Below are 20,738 nucleotides of genomic sequence, written 5' to 3'. Positions count from 1 at the left end.
CCTCAAAGTACTTACCGACCAGGAAGCTCTTCTGAGCCTCAGTGCACAGCTTTTGTAGAGGGTCTTCTCAGATGCATGTTTGAACTCAGAGCCCCCCTCCAACCTGGCCTGACCAGCGGCCCCCCCCCCCCCCATCCCATTAGTAGAATGGAAATGTGGTTCAAGGAACCCTGGCTAACAGACAAACCATCACTTAGGAAATTCTCAGGGCTTTAGAAGCTCAATGCCAGGAGTCTAGAGCACGCAGAAACCAGATCAATTCTTCACCACAAGGCAGCCAATCTACTTTAGGAGTGTAGAAACGGCAGCTGCTCATTTGAGTGGGCAGTGTCAAGGGTCATACTGCAAAAGTTCATTCCCATTGGATGGAAGGGCCTGTGGCCAGGGATGTGCCTTGGAAATCAATGACAGCTGGCAGGATGGTGCGTGCTTTCAGCTCAGTACCTAGAAGGTACTGAGAAACCTAGAAACCTAGAAGGGTCTCTCTCTCTGTAAACATCAGATCCACATCCCTCTAGGAGATGGCCAGTCATGTCCTCAGCTCAGTGTCCTCTGAGCCTGATTCTCTGGGTTTTCCTGGTCTGTGCTCTACTCTGACTTCCCTTTCTGCTTACCTAGTCTTGCTCCAGTTCTGACGCTGGAGGGTCCTAACAGGCCAGACTCCTGCCACCGCCTTCCTCAAAAGTTCAGGGAGACAAGTGGTGGTCAAGAAGGAAATAATTTGTTGTGCAGTGTACCCACACTGAGAAGAAACAGGGGGACCGGTGGCTAACCTCTGTCCTTGGGCTACTGAGAAGAGCCCAGGCTATGGAGGGGAAGGACAAAAGACAGTGGGGTGGGGCCGTAAGTATACGCAGTCCATCAGTCTTGGTCCATCTCTGAGTGGCTCATGGCTTCAGGTCTGGTTCTGGAGGTCCTGTGGTCTCTCAAAAAATTATTGCTTGGTGGTGGGGGTTGGCTCAGTCATAAGATGACCATTCCCACTCCAGGGGCAGCCTCCACTACCTTATGGGGTAATTGCTTCTCCCCCTATTCCCATGGTGGAGTAATCTGCCTGCAGTCTGTGTCTAGAATCTTGAAGATGTCTTAATTATTCTTAGTGTCTTGTGCCTTGAAGGTGATGGGAGAGGGCAGGTAAGTTTAGGGCTGATCTTCTGTGGCCGGTTTTTAGATGGACACCCCTTAAATGTGTGTGTGTGGAGTTGAGCAGGGATGTGACCCCAAGCTGAGAGTTGCACAGGAGAGAGCCATAGTCCCCTAAGGGGCCAGAGGCAGCCCTTCAATCCTGTCACAGGGCTGAAAAGTAGAGGAGACTGCTGTGTGCTGTCACTCTGCCCCCTGCTCCGTCAGATTGCAGGGTGACCTGGACCAGAGGAGCCATGGAGGTTTCCCACAGTATCACTCATCTGTGTTTACTTCACGCTGGCCTGTTTCATGTGTGTGACTTCACAAAATATTTGGCCCAGAGTAGTTGCTGCACACATGTTCATCTGTCGAAGAAAGGGCAGTAGAGTGATTATATCAAGATCAGACAGCCGTTAGTGGCACTTGGGACATCTGGTTCATCTTAGCCCAATATCTACCCTCCTCATGCCCTCTGACTCCATGTGAGTGTTTGGCATGGTTAATCCGTCAGTTTCAGTTGTGTGCTTGGTCCTACGTTGTCCCTGAGGCACTCCGGCCTGGAGGGGAGCCAGCCTATCATCAGGCTGAGCCTAGCTCAGGTTGGTGAGGACTTAGCCGTTGTTCACCCGGAATGAGAACTGGGGGCTGAGGGCCTGGGTGCTGGGAGTTCCCCGGGTCAGTCCCCTTCCACCCTACCTCTTCTGGCCAAGGCAACTGATTGCCTTTATCAGTGCAAACACAGAAGGGGTGGCCAGGGCCAAGGCGCCTTGGGGCTGGAGAAAGGGCAGGAGCCTCTGGTGTCTGCAGCATTCCTGTAGTCTGTGGCCCCAAAGAACTTGAAATTGGAACTTAGGAGACTGGAGGATTAGCTCGTGTGACCTTAAAGAACATGGAGTCAGAATTCTGGCCTTTATGACCCCAGATGTCTCTTTGGCCAGCCGCTCTTAGAGGTCTTTCTCCACACCCAATAGAAACGGCATTTGGCTGCTGACAGCCTCAACGTTTTCTTTTTTTAATCATTGTGACACTTTGACTCTGACTTTTTTTTTTTCCTTCTAAGACAGCCAAGATATGTTCCCTTCCTCCCATATTTGAGATTCTTCCTGTGAAGTCACTGAAAGCGAGGAACCAGACACTGGCCCCACCTTTCCCAGAGCTCAGATACCTTAGCCTGGCCTACAACAAGGTAACTAACTGCCTTTGCTCTTTCCTTGGGGCATGGATGGAAGAGATGTGACCCATTCTGGCCTGAAGTCCAGCAGTTTCTTCCCAGCATCCAAGTGTGTGTTCCTGGCTCTCAGGGGAGGGAGGGTTATGTGTCACTTGCCACGAACTAGCCTCTGTGCTAGGCACTGGGAGTATCGGTGTGAAAAGACCTCAAGACTGAGGCTGTAGCTTGGTTACAGAGTGCCTGCTCGGCATGTGTGAAACCCAGGGCTCAGTGCCCACTATGGCATAAGTAGGTGTGGTGGCACATCCCTGTGATCCCACCACATGGGAGGTAGTGGCACGAGAATCAAGATCAGCTGCCTGGTGAGTTTGAGGTTAGCCTAAGCAAGAGACACTGTGTAAAAGAGAAATCCATCGTCTTTCAGAGCTTGTCAGTTCAGAGATGGCACTGGACAGGCGGTCACAGTGTAAGCGCGTTTGCTGCTGAGGGACGACACAGCACTGTGAGGTAGTGTGTGCTGCCGGGTCTGTCCTAACGTTTGGCTGAGGAAAAGTGGTGTCCAAGCTTAGATCTGAATCACTGGGTTTCATCAGGTGAAGGGGACTGGGGGACACAACAGGTTGAAAAGTCCACGTTGAACTTCAGCTGTTTCCCCTCTGTCTAGAATCCAGAGCTTGTTTGATTTTCTATAGACCCTCGGTGGTTTATTTTTTGGTGCCGGATGACAAACCCAGGTTCTCATGCACACTAAGCATGTGTTCACCTACGGAGCTACACCCCAGCCCAGCCCTGAGGGATTTTTAATTTTTCCTGTGATTTTGTCTTTGACCTGTGGGTTCCTTGGGCATCAGTTGGCTAATTTCCAAATCTTCTAGGTGTCTTAGATTTGTTGATTTCTAATTCATTCTCTTGTCAGGTAAACATGATTTATAAGATTTCTTTCTTTTTAAAGTCTACTTAAACTGGTTTTGAGGTTCCCTCTAAAACTGATTGTTCCATGAGCACCGAGAGCACCAGGTATCTGCAGCTGTGGAGATAGTGTGGATGAATGTCAGTCGAGATAAGATATTGGCGGTGTCACTACTATTCCCTGTACTCTTGCTTAGCAGTCACCGAGAGCAGTGTTTTCAAGTATCTACTCAGGGGTCTGGGGTCGACTCAGTGAGTAAGCTGCTTGCTACACAAGTGTGAGACCCTGAGTTCAAACCCCAGCACTCACATCAAATCCAGCTGTGGCAGCACACGTCTGTAGCCCAGGTGCTGGAGAGCAGCTGCCGCAGGTGGATCCTAGGGCCCTGTTGGCTACCCAGGAAGACACCAGATGCCAACATCTGGCCTCCACACACACATGCGCAGACAAGTGCACCCACACATGAAGAGAGAAATCCACTCCTGGGCATAGTTTTGTTCTTTTCTACCTTTAGTTCTGTCGTTTTGAAACTGTTAGCAGGGGTAGCTGCATTTAGCACACGTCTACCTACCACACGGTCCAGTTGTGAATCACCTCCCTCTGCTTCTGATAATACTCCTTGTATTGCGGTCGTCTCTGTCTGATCCTAACATGGCTGTGGCACCTTCAAATGCTTCCTCTTCACATGGTCTGCCCCTACCCTTGCATTGTAGCCTGTCATTTGTACTGAAGCGCATCCCTTTCAGACCACAGAGACCTGACCTTTGCTGGGCTGTGAGGGTGGGTCTCTGCTGTTCCCATCTGCAGCTCCCTTTAGCATTTCTGCCTCCCAGTAGAATGCTGTTGCTTGTTCCTTGGCGCTTGCCAGACCAAGGTAGGAACCAAGGTGGACTACAACCTCAGTCTTGGGCAGCACTGTGGCCCTGCATCTCCGAGATGGACATTGTCATGGTCCTACTGTGCAGATTTCTACTGTGCAGGACCCAGGTGCCTTCCTACTCGGCCTCAGGAGTAGCAAGTGCTCCCTCTCCCAGATGCCATGCTTGGGACTGGCTGTTCCTCTGGGCAGCAGGGGCCACTGCCTCTCCTGCAAGGGCAGCTCTTCTCCAGGCACACGGTGTGCTGCAGTGCCGGGCCTCGATGAAGCTTTCTGTGGTCCTCTCTCATACCCACACACCATCACCACACCCTCAGGGGCCTCACTGCCATGCTCTGAGCCACAGCTGGACGTCACCCATTCATTACAACCTTTAGTTGATGAGTCCTTCCAGCAGATGTAGCCCCGGCAGGGACCACAGGAGAGACAGTGTCTCACCACTCACCCTGGAGATGCCCTGCTTTCCTCTCTGCACTCCCTCATCTCGTGTCCTCATCATGCTGTCATTCCCCTGTGTGACAGTTAACTCCAGCACCGTGGTGGTTAGCTCTTGTCAGGTCCTGCACAGACCGTCAGGCTCCATCTTGTTCAAGCGCTAGGCTTTGTTCTGCTTACACGTGTACCCTTAGAGTCCAGGACAACTTGATGCACAGCGGGCTCTCAGGAAGCCTTCATGAGTGCTGCTCATGAAGACACAGCTCACCACAGACACAGACAGCTACATGTGTTGAAATGAGTGTTTGGTTCACCAGGGGTTCAAGTCTACCTCCAAACAGAACTTCTCTCCCTAAGATGTTCACTCAGAAGTGCCGTGTCAAAAGCAAAACTGTCACTTTAACTCAAACTTTAACCAGCATTTATTTAGCTCATAGAATTGATTGTTATATTGTCTTTAACCCAGTGAGGTTGGGCAGAAATCAGAGGTTATCACTGAAAGAGGTGTCTCTCTGATGTCATATGACTCACCCTATAGGGAGCAGCTAGCCTGGGGCCAGATTCTGCTTGCCAATCAGCCAGAACCCTGAGTCCATGCCTTTCAGCTAGGGCTTGGCATCACAGAACATATAATACACATACACCCTAGGTGCCACTCAGCTCCCTTCATATTTTAACTATAAACAGGATCTTATATCTTGTCTGAATTAATTTACACTTCCACTCCCCATCTGAAGTGCTTGTCTCTCATTGCCTCGTTTACCCAGAGGCTTGGGCCATCCTGGGCCATCATTACATATACCATAGGCAACTCTGGAGACTGAGCCTCCTTCTCTGGACGCTAGCACATAGGTCCACAAGCTTTTTGTAACGTGTTTTCAGCATGCTGGGCATGCGTTTTACCACTGAGCTACATCCCAAAGCCCAGCAACTTTTTTTTTTTTAATAAAGGGCCAGATGATATATCAGTCTGTTGTAGCTACTTAGTTCTGCAAAGGCACTATGACCACAAAGGAGAAAGATTGTGATCTATTAAAATATGAGTGAGCAGACGGCTTGGTCAGCCTCTGGACTGAGTGGCTTTTATATTTCCAGGTACATTCAACAAGGATAGCGTTTCATGGTGTGTTAAAATTATACAAAATCAAATTTCAGAGTCCATAAATAAAATTTTACTGGAAAAGAAACACTCTAGCTATTTGCTTGTGACTTGTCCAGGACTGAGTCAGGAGCAGAGAGTCTGTCCCGACACTTAGCGCCTGGCTCTTCACAGGAAGCTTTTAGTGGTCTGTGGTCAGTCTAGAGAATCGGTGTTGGCTAGCTGAATGAACAACCATGAGAGATGCCATTTGCTCCAGGGCAGTCCAGTGAGGATCCAGGAGCCAAACTGAAGAGTCTGTCCTTCCCCTCCCCGCCCCTTGTGCCTCCTGTGTCCCTGCATTGAACCCCACTCTAGGCTTCTCTGATTCCACCCCACTGCTGTCCTCACGTTCTAGCTACTCTGCTCAACAATGCTTGTGTAACTTTGGTCATGCAGTCTGGCCTGACCACTTACAGGATAAGTGCACAGGGTACTATAGCCCCTGGCCCCAGCCAGCTATGAGGTGTCCCTTGCTATGGCTCAGCTTCATCCCACTGATAAGTGGGCCCCTGGCCTCTGGTGCTCTTCCCTCAGTCCATCGGTGCTTAGGGCTGATGGCAAGGAATACCAGGAGTATTGCTGATGGAATGCTGGAGTGTGCAGGTTTGCCCTGAGGAAGACGGTATATCCAAAGCCAGTGCTGGGCCTACCCTCAAGGCTCTTCGAGACAAAGGCTTTTTGACGTTTGGGCCACCAGTACCCTTGGCACTCTCATATCCAGTGTGGATAAGAGAGAGGTTTTAAAGATGCAACAAGGGGGTGGGGTGGGGGCTGGAGAGATGGCTCAGCTGTAAAGAGCACCACGTGGCCGCTCACAACCAACTGTAACTCCAGTTCCAGGGAGATCCAACACCCTCTTCTGGCCTCTGAGGTCATTGCACACATGTAGTGTACAGACATACATGCAGGCAAAACACCCATACACATAAAATAGTAAAAAATATTTTCAAACAATGAAGCAGTGGTGGCAGAATCTTTAGACAGAGGGCAAAGTGTCTGGGCCCGAGCAGGTGATGGTGCAGGGATAAGGCATTGCCTGCTGTCCATCACTCCCACATCTGTTCTGCAGCTGTCCTTGCTAGCCAGCCCCTCCCACCTGGGTGGGGAGCACCAACTAACGTGTCTCCTGCACTTGTTTCAGATCGCGAAGGAGGACGCTGTCCTGCCAGCAGCGCTCTTCCCCTCTCTCTGTGAGCTTGTCTTCCACAACAACCCTCTGGTGGCGCACACACGAGGTGGGTGGCCACAGTCTGTCCCCGACCCAGTGCTCAGGGTTAGCCCTAGGACCCTCGCTCTCACCTTAGACGCTAGGCTAAACTTGCTGGTGGGGTGAGAAGGGGAGGCTCAGCTACCCTGGAGAATGGAGCCCTGCTTTGCACCTGCTGCCCCAACAGCAGCCATGGCAAACAGGCACTAACCTCAACAACTTTGGTGGAAACCAAAGTTCACAGTGGTTATGATCTGCTCAAGGTCACTCAGGGGGAAAAAAACTGGGAATTTGGAATTCTCTAGCCCTTACTTGAGCTCTATAAGCTTCACCCTGATTGCAGAGCAGGGCTGTGTGGCGGGCACAGCCGCAGGGCTGTGTGGCGGGCACAGCCGCAGGGCTGGCTCTGCCAGCCTTCTGAATGCAGTTCTGTTGTGGAGTCCACCATCTTCTGGCCCAGACCTCACAGCTGGAGGTGTGTTAGAGTCCCTCCCGGGCCTGTTGTCACACCAGTGGGGTGCTAAGCCTTGCTGCACTTTGTCACCGTCACTGTAGCCTCTGTGTGCCACTTTCCTTGCTCATAGAATAGGAATAATATGGCACCTACTTCCCGTGGTTGAAAAGAGAAGTACACTTACACTAACACATACAAAGTAACTGAACAGTGCAAACACACAGTAAGCCCCAGGAGATACTAGCTAATTGTCTTTTTTTTTTTTCCCTTCACAACACCAGGGATACCACCACTGCTAAAGAGCTTCCTCCAGGAGCGCCTGGGCATCCGCCTAGTTCGAAGGAAACTGGTAAAATCTAAACACCATATTTTGATGCCTCGGAAGGAATCACGAAAGGTAAGCCTTCCAACTGGGGCCTACTCCGGGGAGGTGGAGCCTATTTTCACATACACACTAGGCTGGGCATGAGAAGCCCCCTCCCCAACCAAACCTGGAAACTCTCTCTCCATTGACTCACGTGCCTCCTTCCTTGTTAGACACAGCTAGAAGCAGGGTGGTAAGACAGAAGGCCCCAACAAGAGGAGGGATAGCCTTGGAGGTCACTAAGTCAGTGACCCCCTAATTTAGAGAAACTAGGGCCAGAGAAGTGGGGGAGAAATCCGCCTTCAGGTTAGACCCATCACTGTCCATAGCTGTCTGAACTTGGCAAGGGTTTTGATCTTGGAGCTGCTGCTGTCTCAGCTCTCGAGCCTCCCAGGGCTGCTGAAAGGGCTGGATGAAAGGCGGCATGAAGCCACACTGAAGAGCCCAAGCCCTTAGCCACACATGCTCCTGGTGAAAGTTCCAGCTCTGGGGTGTCAGGACTGGATACACAGCCCCTGCCGCAGGCAGGCTGAATTCTCTCACCCCCAGCGGGTTCTCAGCCTCACCTCTGGGGGCCATGAATTAGTAATTATCATCCTCTTGATCTGAAGCAATTTCAAACCATCTGTGGACACTGCTGGTCCCCCAGGGAGGACACATCTGTCCCTCGCCATCTGCTCTGTGGCTGCTTCTGTCTGACCAAGCTCTTAAGCTCTCAAAGGAGGAGAGCAGGGTTTAAAGCCAGAAAGAGAAATTCCTCGGGTTCCTGTGGCCTGCTCTGAGACCTACCACCTCCCTGCACACCCGCCATCTGGCGGGGGAGCATGTTCATGAGCTAGATGCTGGCTACAGGCCTCTGCCTCCTAAGTGGTCCATGGCCAGTCCTCCTCACACCTCTGCCCCCACTCTTCTCCCAAGAAAACAGGCTCAGCTCACCAAATACAAGTCAGTGTTGGGTTCAGGGTGCCCCTCACCCCTCCTCCTGTTCAAGGGTCTGAGTAATTCAGGTCTTAATAAACACAGTACCAGCTGGTGAGAAACAGAGCACTAAGGTACATCTAGGCACACACATCACCTGACCCCAGAACATGGCGTGGGCCTAAAGCCGGCTGGGATAGCAGTCTGTCTGCAGTGTGCTGAGAGGTGGAGCTACCCACGCAGGTCCGTCCTGGGACTCTTCCTCCTCGGCTCCCTGGACAAAGGCTACAGGCCCTGTTCGGGCATGGGCAGGAGGTCGGGCCACCAGTGAGGCAGGGATGGACTGTCAGTTCACCTGCGGGAGGGGCCTAGGAGAGTAGGGCATACTTGAGGAGTCTTTCTCCAGTAGCTCTCCATCTCTCACCCACAGGCCAACGGAGGGAGGGAGATGCTGCCCCCCCACCCCCACCCCCACCCCGCTGGCAAGGGCTCCTGGTGTGTCCAAGCTGCCTTGCCCCTGTGACATGGGTTCTGGATCCATGCCCTTCAGGCTGCCATTCAAAACATGGACTCCTCACATACCAAAAAGAAAAAAACTTCTTAAAATGAAACTTACATTAGAGAGGAGTGGTCCTTCCCACTCCTCAGATGGTGGATCCAGGTACAGGCTGGGCAGGGGCGTCTGCCCTGTTCACAAGGAAGCAGCTTCCAGGGATCCAGCTGTGTCTCAGCGCGCATGCTCCTAAGTGCAGCCCAGGGTCTTTCTGCTCCACTAGTCAGTCTGTAAACCTTGACAAGAGGGCACAGCCGGCCCCGCCTCCTCGCTGCCCCTCCCCTCCCCCCCAGGAGACAGTGCAGGAAAGATGGTGAGAGGCCCTGCCAGTTAGGTAGCTCCACAGCTCCTGAGAAACTTGGCTCAGGAAAAGCAGGGCCACCACCATCCCTGAGGAACAGGAGAGGCATTCCTGAAGAGAGACACTGCCAGGAGCAGAGTGAGGTCAGGATACAGCTGAGGCCTCGAGCACAGGACAAGTCATTTTACCCCTCTGACCTGGGAAAGAGGCTAGTTGTTCCGGTCACTTATAAAGTTCACATCTGTGTGACAACCAGTTCTTTCCTTCCCCACTGAGCCGCCGTGGTGGTATAGAGGGAAGCTGTGTCCTCTGTGCAGGGCCCAAACTGCACACGCCCGCCCACTGTGCAACCATCTGAGACTGGTGGGGCCCAGGACTCCCTCCGAACTGTGGAGCCAACTAACCCAGCCTTTCTCTTATGCAGGTGAAAACTCACGTCCCCAAGGTGTCACGGCATTCTCTGGTCCCCCACCACATGAGCTTGACCACAGACAAGCCTCCCTCAGGTCTTATGCGGGAGCCAGAGCCAGGAGCTGAAGTGCTGCCCTCTACTGAAGAAGACACCTCTCAGGAGGCGCTGCTGGCCACTGAGGGCTCCGAAGGCACTTCCCTCACTCACCGGACCTTTGTGCCGATGCCTCCCATCTGCTCCGACTCCACTGTGCACAGTGAGCCGGTGTCCCACCCGAGCCGTGCAGCTGCCCTCTTGAGCCCAGAGCACCCATCAGATGAAGATGCCAAGAGTACGGAGTCCATCTTCCTGACCCAGGTACCTGTCCCCGGGTGCCTCCACCCCTGGCTGCAGTGTCCACAGGTTCCTGCTCTGAGCTACTGGCACTGCCCTGGGCTGCCCAGGACAGGCAGGGAAACCTGAAGGCCATGCAGCTCTCAGGGACCCTTGATCGGGCTACACAGGCTCTAGTAGTACAGCGGCACAGACAGCATCTCGGATCTCACTGCAATGTGGTGCTGGCCAGTTTGCAGAGGTGTGTCACTGCTCATGCCTTTGCTAAGAGTTATCTCACGTCTCAGGCTGCCCTGGGTCCTGGGAACCAAGATGGCGTAGCTACAGGTGCCACCTCCGAGGTGCTTATGGTCTAATGGGAACGCTGACAGAAACAGAACTGGCCATCTGTGCTGAGACTGGGGGAACCCAGGGACCAGCCCTGAGGAGGGATGCCTCTGTCCAAATCAGGATGAGCTGTGCTTCTCAGGCCAGGGGGACCTTAGCAAGGTGGAGATACTGGCAGAGAGAGCAAGAAGTATGGTGCAGGAGGAGCAATTCAAACAGAAGTTTAGGAACCATGAATACCCAGTATCAATGCAGTAGTGTGTAGAATAGGGGTTCTCAACCTGTGGGTCATGATCCCTTTGTAGTTGAGCAATCCTTTCACGGAGGTCACCTAAGACCATCAGAAAACACAGATATTTACATTATAATTCATACAGTAGCAAAATTAGTTACAAAGTAGCTACAAAAATAATTTTATGCTTAGGGGTCACCACAACACAAGGAACTGTATTAAAGGGTTGCAGCATTAGGAAAGTTGAGAACCACTAGTGTAGAGAAAGGAAATACAGATTGAACATTCCCAATATGAATGAATCAAATTCCAAATGTTCTGAATTCTGAAAATTTTTTAGGTGCCAACATATTCACAAGAGGAAAATTTCATATCATGAAATTTTGTTTCACGCATAAAATCACTTGATATATGAAATTACCTTAGGGCTATGTATATAAAATATACATAAAACATAAACAAATTTTACATGTAGACATGGGTCCCATGCCAAGCATCTTGTCATGTAAATATTCTAAAACATAAACATTCTTCCCCTAGGCATTTCATATAAGGACTGTTCAACCTCCATAAGGCTAGAAGAGTTGGCAGGGTCCCCCAGAACGTCCCTACATGGGATAGGGCTTCCTGTATTGTATAAAAACCATTTGGGTAGGCCAAAATGTACCTGGTTTACCTCAAAGCAAGAATAAAGAATATAAAACAAGCATCCTCAGCATGGCATTTGAAGGTCCTTCACCTGTGTTACATTACTCTTTAAGTGTGCCATGCTGTTTCTCGACTGCTCCAGCTGCCAGCCTTCGTCACGGCCTGCAGTCCAGCCCTCTGTCTGCTTTGTCTGGGAACAGCTCTCCTTTGTCCCCAAGACTTGGCCCAGACTAAGGAATCACTTCCTATGGAGTTCTCTGGCTGGCTTGGGGCCTCCTCTGAGATTGCGCAGATTGGCCATGCCTTCTCCTGTTGGCACACATCACCTATCATCAGCCTCCTCCACCCCTCAGCTCTTCCTGCATCAGGACCCAACCCTGCAGGCTGTGCAGAGCCCATGCTGGGATCCGCCAGGGAACATGTTTTCTTCCCGGCACAGGTGAATGAGCTGCCACCCTCCACCGTCCACAAGGAAAAGTTAGAGGCAAAGGAGAGTGACCAGAAGAGACCACTAACTGCACCCAGAGAGGTGAAGAGGACGCGGAGGAAGCACCCGTCTGCCTCTACGTACAACAAGTACTATGGTTATGAGGAGCTGCTCACAGCCAAGCCTGACCCAGCCTTTGTGGAGCCCAAGGGTATGTCAGGGCCAGGGGCATCCCTCAGCCCAGAGCAGGCCATGCCAGGCCAAGGTTGGTGCTGCCCTCCATTTGGATGTCTGTCAGGGGGTTTCTTAGGGCACGTCAGCGTCACTACACTTTGCTGAACCTTCAATGCTTGAGGTCACGGTTTTTTCAAAGACTGGCTGCATTAGCCCGGTTGCCCAGGGTGGGAAACTGCTCACAGAGAAGGGTTAATGACCAAACAAAGCCAGGTTCCTGAGCTCCTGCCAGCCTCTGTTAAGGCCCAGTAGACCATCCCACCCCCACCCCCACCTGGTTTGGGGGAGCAGAGGCAGTGCCCTCTCAGCTATGATTCTATTTACTCTGATGTGTCAACAGTATCTGTGCCTCCAAAAGAGCCTGGAGCTGGTCTCCTGGGAGTCACCCTGTCACGTGACCCCCGAGTTCAAGGAATCACTGTGAGGCCCAGTCTTCTCACATCAGGCTCTGAGCTCAGGCAGACTTTCACTCAATGAATGGTGAAGCATTGAGGGGAGCAGATGAGGGAGCTCTGGGAATGACTTTCTTGGGCTCTGCAGTCCTTTCCCCCAGCACTAAGCGGGGTCAGGGATAACGCCTATTGCTGCTGCCTTCTCTGCTAGGCATCCAGAAGAACGCACAGGCCCTACATCGCATGCTGAAGCAGCCGCTCATCTGCCGTTCCTCCAAGCCCAGGCTGGACACTTTCCAGAAACCCTACATCCCCAAGGAGAAGCGGGTAAGCACCTCAGCCACTGACTGCTCCTGAGTTCTGAGGTCTCTGCAGGACCTTGGGACCCTGAGGCCCGGTTCCCTACTGCCTGTCACAATGAGTGCATGAAGTGACAGACCTCTTTACCTTGTGCCAGACTGGGAGGATACCAATCCCACCCCCACGGAAGACACGAGCGCAGCTGCTGGATGACATCCTCATTCGCATGCGGGACCCTCGGAACGTCACTGAAGCTCCACTGGGTATGGTGCCACTATCCTACCAGGGCTGGCGTCTAGTGGGGAGGACTGGTGTGAACCTAGAAGGGAGCACGGAAAGCAGGGAGGGCTGTGGAAGTGGGGATTTCCGAGCCATCTACGGTGTGTGCAGGGTGGGCAGGCAGGCAGGAGGCTCCCCTGTCACCAGGCACCTTTGGATTTTGAACTGAGGTATGACTGCCCACTGTGGGGGCTGGACTGCTTCCACCCACCAATATGCTTTGTGCATCTCTGGGCCAGGGGAACCGGGCGAGCCTGGCGCTGTCCTGTCTCGTCCCTGCAGGCGCCGTGCTGCAGCGGCGTGCACAGCAGCGCCTGGTGAACCAGAAGCAGTACCGGGAGGCCAAGAAGCTGCTCAAGGAGTTCCGTGCCCGCTACAGGCAGCTGGTGCGCAGCTCACTGCGGACTGTGTTCACGGCCAGCCCGCCGCCCAGGCCGCCCACCCGCCGCGCGCTGAGTGCGGGCCAGCCCAAGTTGGGCCGCTTCCTCGAGTTCATGGACGAGTTCTGCCAGGACACCACGGCCAGCGACTCGAAAGAGTAGAGCTACGCACCGCCCTCCCCAGGGGCTATGTGCCCTGGACCGTGCCCAGCCCTGAACAGAGGGGGCTTGGGCTCCATCTCGCTTCGTGGTCAGCATGTGGAGCTCGGCAGGACCTCGCCTCCGAGCCTGGCCAGGCTGCACCTGGTGGCTGGCCCAGCGGCAATAAAGAGTGGTGCATAGAGCAACACAGTGGGTGCCAAGCGTTCTTCCTGGAAGCCAGGCCAGGGCCACAGTGGTGGTGTCACCAAGGAAAAAATCTCCACTGATTCCTGCATCCCAAGAGGGCTATGAGAAACCCACCCGAGTCGCTCATGACAGCTCAGACAGAGAGTAGCATAGAAAACTCAGAAGTGCACTGCAGCCAGCAAGAGGCAGGGTAGCAAAGCAGAGGGCCAGAGGCTGGGTAGACAGATTTCCTGTAAGGAACGTTTTCCACTGTGAGGGTGACAGAAGATGGAATGGTCCCTTTTGAGATAATGGCTGGGAGAAGAGGGGAGGGGTTAGTTTCCCAGGGACCTATAATCCAGGACACAGGCTAAAGGCAAGAACACAAACATCGGGGCTGGGCGGGCACCCCAGTTCATAATAAAGCAACATTCTGGCCAAGGCAGACTGGGGCTGCTGCATTCCTGGTGTGTGCCCAGTAGGCAGCACCTACCCCAGAAGAGTCTGGAGAAGTCCACCGGGGCTATGCTGTGTGGGACCTAAGACTTCTCCCCTGGGGACGGCGACTTCAGATCTGGGCAGCAGACCTGCAGTCCCTAGGGTCCAAGTATGCTTCTTGATCCTCAGCAAGGCAGATTCCCCAAATCCAAACTCCATCCATTTGCATATTACTGAACTCAACTTCACAGACTCATGTAAATAGCCAGTTAAGTGCTTATATGAAGCTGTGATCATACTCAGACATACACATGCATGTACCATCACTACACAGGCCACACCAGGTGACAAGAGTATCGTTAGCCCATTTCGACGCCTGACAGATACAGGTGATGCAGTGACCTACAGCAGCAGCCACATTCAGAGCATTTGTGGTTGACTTGCTAGCATCCATCTTTCCTTTCCTGTTAGGAGAAGCCACCCTGACAGTCACACTGTCAACCCACCAGGTTCCACTTCTGGAGAACCTCCTAGAGTGCTCCCTTCAGCCAGATGTGTTCCTGCCACATATTCTCAAGAATGGACCTACCTACCTACACACACACACCACACACACACTGTGTTCCAACCTAGCTTCTTGTAGTCACCCAGTAATGGAACTGACTCAGGAGGAAAGCCCCTTCGTGGGCAGTTTTAACGGTTATGTTAGAATGGACTGTGTAGCCTATCTGCCTAAGTCCCTCAGTTCCAGCTCTGCCCTTTGTACCCCCATGGCAGCCCCTTAACCAGTGTGAGGGCATTCCAAAGAGGGCACACTTGTCTGGGCAAGGCACCACTTTCTCTCAGGTGAACAAGCTGGTTGTCTCTCTTTACTAAGTTTCTGATCTTTCTAAATTCCTTTGGCTTCTTACCCCAGAAGCTGCTTTCAGAGTTCAAGCATGAGCCTTTTTCCAAACATGTAACAAAGTGTTGCAACTGAACCCCAAGCTGGAAGCTACCATGTAGCACCCCAACTCTGCTACTATTCTAGTAAGACTTGATAAGATGACGTGGCAACTTATGTTTTTCATCCTTTTTTTTTCCTTGTATTTTCTGACAGGGATTCATGTAGCCCAGGGTAGCCTCAAACTATATAGCCAAGGATGACCTTGAACTCCTGATCCTCCTGCTTCCATATACTCGATGCTGGTATCACTCTTAACTTTCCGCTTCAGTTTACGTGACCTTCAGTCTTCCCAAACTGAGCCGGCTAGTCACCTGAGACACTAATGAGCAATCTGGAAGTTAGTGAGGCTCTGGGAGAACCGACAGATGGGAAAGCAAACTGTGCTCACATCTGGAATTAACTCAGAATTCCACAGGACAGTGGGTAAAGTGGGAAGACAGCCTGGTCACTGGCCCCACCAGTTCCAGTCCAGACAGCAACTGGAACCAAACTGCTGGCCAAGGCCAGTGGTAGAGCTTTGCACTGCGAAGTTAGCTGAGGCCACAGCAGCAGAAGAGGTGACCAGCAGCTTTGGAGTCAGAGGCCTAGCACCTAGGCTCTGGAGTTACAGCCAGGGCTGGAGTTCCCATCTGTAAAGGACACGCAGCATACCTAGTTAAGAGGGAATAAATAGTGTGTACAGCGCCTTGCTATGCTAGGGACCAAGTGCCGAGTACTGTTTTCAAGACTCCAACTGGCTGCATGTTCACTTGAACCACTCCCCCTTGAAGGCCTTGTGTAAAGTGACTTCAGAGATCCCGCATGTGCTGGCAGAGTCTTCCAGGGTCGTTTTCTGAGTTTAAGAGAAACAGGTTAACATTTGTTCCATGCTCTGTGAAAAACTCATGTCAGAGGTTTTTTTTTATGACTTTCTGAGCAATGGTTCCAAAGAAGAGCATTTTTAACAATCATATTTCTTTTTGTTGTTGTTGTTGTTTTGTTTTGTTTCGAGACAGGGTTTCTCTGTGTAGTTTTGCACCTTTCCTGGAACTCGCTTTGGAGACCAGGCTGGCCTCGAACTCACAGAGATCCGCCTGCCTCTGCCTCCCAAGTGCTGGGATTAAAGGTGTGCACCACCACCGCCTGGCAACAATCATATTTCTAAGTCCAGCTGTAAGGTGCAAGGACAGTGACATCTCCCAGTCATTCTTTACTCAAACGTGCGTCTTCAGAGAAGTTACAATGGTCTCAAGAGGTCAGGAAACTGTAAATACCAACCATTAGAACACATAAAATGGTAGACTTGTTCCCTGTGGAGATCCCACCCAGTGCCTTCCCCCTCATTCTGAATGCCCAGGTAAGGCCTTCCATTCCCGGTACCTCCCTGGCCCAGGACAGCACCCAAACAAACACCTGCCTTAAGCTTAGAGCACACTGTCAGACGCAGCACACTCTAGAGACTAACCAGAAGTAGACTGTTTGCTTTCAGGAGTCTGCTTTACTGCATTTTCAACTTGGGCCTCGCCTGGAACAGGCACATACACACATTGAAGAATGCACTTTGGTACTGTTTTAATCACACATTATCCCACTTGATTCCACACCATTTCACTGTGGTAAAAGCATCCCTTGACAGAGCATACCTTGTCCCAAGTCCTCTGCCAAAAGGCTCTTTATGAGTCAAGGGGGTACAGACAGCAGTGGCAGTCCACCAGGATGCAAGGCCCCTTCTCCGATCCTAATGTAAACAGGTTGAGTAAGTCACAACCACCAGACCACAAGGAGCTACAGCAGGTTGCCTAAAACCAAACAGACAACCAATTTATATTTCTAGGTGGAAAGGTTCGGCTCTTGGCTCTTAATACAACTATATTTGTACAGTTAAGAGTAAACAGTGTATCAGGTGCAAAAAGAAAGGGGGGACACCCACTAGTTGGCATTTCAACTAGTCACTTCCTGTCTTGCATAGTATCTGTTATCTCGCTTTGCTGGAGGCTTCGGGCTGATGGTCATGTCGGCACTGGGGGCACAGTTTGGCAAGTGCCAGCCAGGGAGAACTGACTGCTGCTACAGAGTCTGGCACCAGGAGGAAGCTCCGCCCTGCACAGCTTGACACGGAAGCCTGCACTGTCTGCTCACACTCAGCGTAGGGAAGGAGACCAGCAAGCCTGACCTTAGCACGACTTTGTCTAGCTCTTTCTGGCCCTGAGACACCAGAAAGGGAGGGAGCCTGTTCAGAGCCTAAGGTCAGCACTCACACATTCCCGGCAACAAACTTAGGAAACACAAAAGTACATTTTCCCCTCAGAAGAAACACTGGCAAGACGCAGAGTAGTCTGCTCACATGGGCTTGGGGCTTCTTCCGCCATCCCCTTTGACTGAATTGGTAACCTCTGTGTAGCTACATCTCTTCTGCAGAACAGTCTTCAGAATGCTACAGACTAACCACAGGCAAAGGAGCATTTCCGGGTCATCAAAGAGAATCTGTGCAGCAGCCTTGTCCTCAAAATCTGCTCCCTGCCCTACTGGCTCCTAAGAACTTTAACCAGCTCCCTTCTCTCTAAAAGCTAAATCTAAGGAGCATTCTCTGGTTGATGAGGAAAGGGCTGGCTAAGAAAGATTTAAGACCCTAAGGAGGTTGATTTGGAAAGAAACAGCAAAGGCTATGATTAAAATAACTACAACAAAATTCCACTCATTACTTAGCTCACACTACAGGGTTTTCCCTATTAAGTACCCTATTTAGTATGGGTGTATTCAGGGGATATAGGTACATCTTCACCGAAAGAAACAAAAGAAAAAGCCATTCTCAAACCTCTGTCATTCGGGTGTCTCCTTCATTCACAAATTGTGTAACTCATTATTATTCAGCCCTAGAGAACTACAGCAGAAACCAGAACAGTGGGTCTTCATTTAAAGAGAGGCTAGGCCTGGTCCAGCTTTAACATCTCATGATGATAAGCTAGCCTCTATCCCCTCCTGATGGCTCTCCACTTCAGTGACAAGTTAGGAAGAAGAAACCCCAGGTCACTGCCGGTTCTGGTGAGAGGTCAGCTTGGGGAATGCATTAGGAGGTCCCTCAAGTGAAAAGTGGGCTTCTCCGGCCTATCAGTGACCCAGACCTGCCTCATTTCTTGGAACTTGAAGTAAATGCAGCTTCTGAACAGAGCAACTGTTCTACTATCACTGCAGGAGAAAATCCATTCTTCCCTGGAAAAGTTACTTAGGAAATGGAAAAAGCAGAGTTAATCAAACTCATAAATCCTGATGAGATATGGAAAATGTTGCCGGTGACAGGCTGAGTGCTAGATCTCCTGAGCAGGACCATTGAAGAGCATTGTTATAGATGAAATGGCCTTCCAAAGATCATTAATGCACTCTCTAGCCAAACATATGTCCCACACACACTGCACAAGACAGGCCCCCAACAACAGGGTCTAGCCTGTGGTCCAGCACACTGGGGTGGTCCAAGACTCAAAAGTGCCTACTGAATGAACACAGCCTTCAGTAGCAGCTTCCCATTTTAGTCAGTGGCTAGTTTGTAACCAGACAATAATTAATTAAATAGCTTTACTCTCTGAGGGGCATCTTACCTTAAAAAAAAAAAAAAAAGAAAAAAGAAAAAGAAAAAGACATTTATGACCAGTACATCCTCCATACAAAAAAATGTTTTGGGTTTTTTGTTGTTTCTTTTAATAAATGAGGCCAACTAAGAAAGGATTCCTGGACAAGCCTCAGCCAGACTTAACTTTTTTTTTTTTTAAGGTAACTAAGGGACAGAAGTCAGTTGCTGGCTGAACAATGAACAATCCCTGACTTGACGACAATCCAGCCAGATGACTTCTTCCAACAGGGACAATCAGCCGCAGAGTTACCTCTCTGGGGAAGGGCTGCCAAGCCCTCTTGAGGAATGGCAAGACGCACCGTCCTGTTCCTCATGCTTTCCTCTTTAATAAGAAAGGGAAACAATCAGAATGCATACACACAAGGGCACGGCGGAACATGGGCAATGTGCAGGGTGGGCAGAACTGCAGTGACTTGTGGGAAGTATTGATTTTGTGAAATCTCTTTCCTCTAGCTCACCTACCCTCCCAACCATTCTATTTGTCTCTACTCATCAGGAATCCACGTCAACAACTGTAGCGGTAAAGGGCTTCAGAAAGCACTGCGATGGGGATTTTCAGAAACAGTGTTCAGGTTTCAGTGACTAAACGTGAGAGCATCCTGCATGTGGCATGTTAGTAGTTTTCCATCTTTAAAGCTCCTCACCGGAAACTCGCTGCCTCCACTTGGAGGAGCACTGCTCAGCAGGAAGCACGGGAATCAACACTGTCTGCAGCACAGCTGAGTCTCACCGGGGTGCACAGGGACAGCCACAGTCCGGCCCAGAGTCTGCAACACTCGCTTAGTAGTGACGCTGCACCTGCAGCCCACACCTGTCACCACCACTGTGCACACTCTTAAAACCAGGGTAGTAACTAGGGGCAAGGGGATATTTAAAATATATATTTCTCATCTCTTAAAAATACTTTATCTTTTTACCAAAACCCAAAATTAATTCCAACCGAAAGTGTTTTTCTACTGATTAGTGTATAAAAGGGTGGCATGTGGAAAAATAAGTGTCTTTGCTACTACCCAGTAAGACTAGCCTTCCAATAATAATTACTAAGATCATAAAAGGAATGAATATGTGAAGTGGCAGACATTTCAAAGTTTTCTCTAATAGAATCTCCTTGTATGTGCAGACCAGGGCCAGCTCTCCTTTTTGGGGCATTAACATGCCTTTAGCAGCTCTTAAAGCCTTAAGTTGCCTAGGACAAGAAGTAAAGTGGCACGAATATAAAGGAATGAGACTGTTGCACGTCTGTAAAACATACACCCACACCCCAGGACTCACACAGGTCCCCATCAGAGCAGCCTCTGAAGCCACCTATCTTGGAGATGGCCTCACATATCCAGCATCCCCGGGAAGAGTCAGCGCTGAGCTGTAGAGAAAGTAGCTCTGTCTGCTTTAGGGACACCTTGCTTGGGACTCCACATGCTCCTTCCCTCCTTCTTAGAAGCTTCAACCAACTTTGGGCTAATTCCAAATCTGAGGTTCTCTCTTCTAGAATCCCAAAAGACTGACATCTGCCCCCAGGAAAAAGCACTACAGGTAACTACCCTCAGCCGCTGATTGTAGCTCTAGCTATTTCTAGACTGACTGTTTTAGAAACACTCTGATCAAAGGCAACTTCACTGGAGAACTATGCACTATCCTGCTGCGACCTTGCAAGGGGGACAGCAAAGGGTGGGTACAGAAGCTCTGGAAGGTTTGTTAAAATGCCAGTCAAATGACTATGGTAACAGCTCATACAGACACAGGGAATGCCAGCCCACCTGAGAGTCCCTAAAATTGTATCATAATCCCTATTTTCATTGAGCCCAGAAGGGCAGAAGCACCAAGCACCACCAGGGATGCAAAAGACACACAGTGTCATCTGCTAAGAAAAATAAACCCCAAAGGTCCATGGGACTACATTTACCAGCTGTATCCAGCTAGATACCTTGTTTCCACAATATGGAGTCTCAGCATTATCTCTGCCTGACTTTGGGGCAAGTTTTTCATGATTTTTAGACCAAAATTGC

General features: G+C 50.8%; 2 protein-coding genes across 3 annotated transcripts in view; one reads left to right on the top strand and one right to left on the bottom strand.

Annotated features, from left to right (window-relative positions):
- The window catches only part of Xrra1 (X-ray radiation resistance associated 1), a 64,966-nt gene extending 51,199 nt beyond the window's left edge, over positions 1 to 13,767 (top strand). For both annotated transcript variants that reach the window (XM_059270647.1, XM_059270640.1), the window contains 8 exons: positions 2,186 to 2,311; positions 6,801 to 6,894; positions 7,602 to 7,717; positions 9,881 to 10,225; positions 11,848 to 12,046; positions 12,673 to 12,788; positions 12,919 to 13,024; positions 13,323 to 13,767. In XM_059270647.1, the coding sequence (XP_059126630.1) occupies positions 2,186 to 2,311; positions 6,801 to 6,894; positions 7,602 to 7,717; positions 9,881 to 10,225; positions 11,848 to 12,046; positions 12,673 to 12,788; positions 12,919 to 13,024; positions 13,323 to 13,582 (1,362 nt within the window). In that variant the 3' untranslated portion in view covers positions 13,583 to 13,767. The remainder of the gene's footprint in view (positions 1 to 2,185; positions 2,312 to 6,800; positions 6,895 to 7,601; positions 7,718 to 9,880; positions 10,226 to 11,847; positions 12,047 to 12,672; positions 12,789 to 12,918; positions 13,025 to 13,322) is intronic.
- Positions 13,768 to 16,588: 2,821 nt separating this feature from the next.
- The window catches only part of Rnf169 (ring finger protein 169), a 109,528-nt gene continuing 105,378 nt past the window's right edge, over positions 16,589 to 20,738 (bottom strand). The window contains exon 7 of the mRNA XM_059270611.1: positions 16,589 to 16,909. The gene's annotated coding sequence lies outside the window, so the exon portion shown is untranslated. The remainder of the gene's footprint in view (positions 16,910 to 20,738) is intronic.

The sequence above is a fragment of the Peromyscus eremicus genome, chromosome 1, assembly GCF_949786415.1.
Source record: "Peromyscus eremicus chromosome 1, PerEre_H2_v1, whole genome shotgun sequence".
Lineage (NCBI taxonomy): Eukaryota > Metazoa > Chordata > Mammalia > Rodentia > Cricetidae > Peromyscus > Peromyscus eremicus.
The sequence above is the reverse complement of the archived record's forward strand: the minus strand, read 5'-3'. Positions and strand labels throughout refer to the sequence as shown.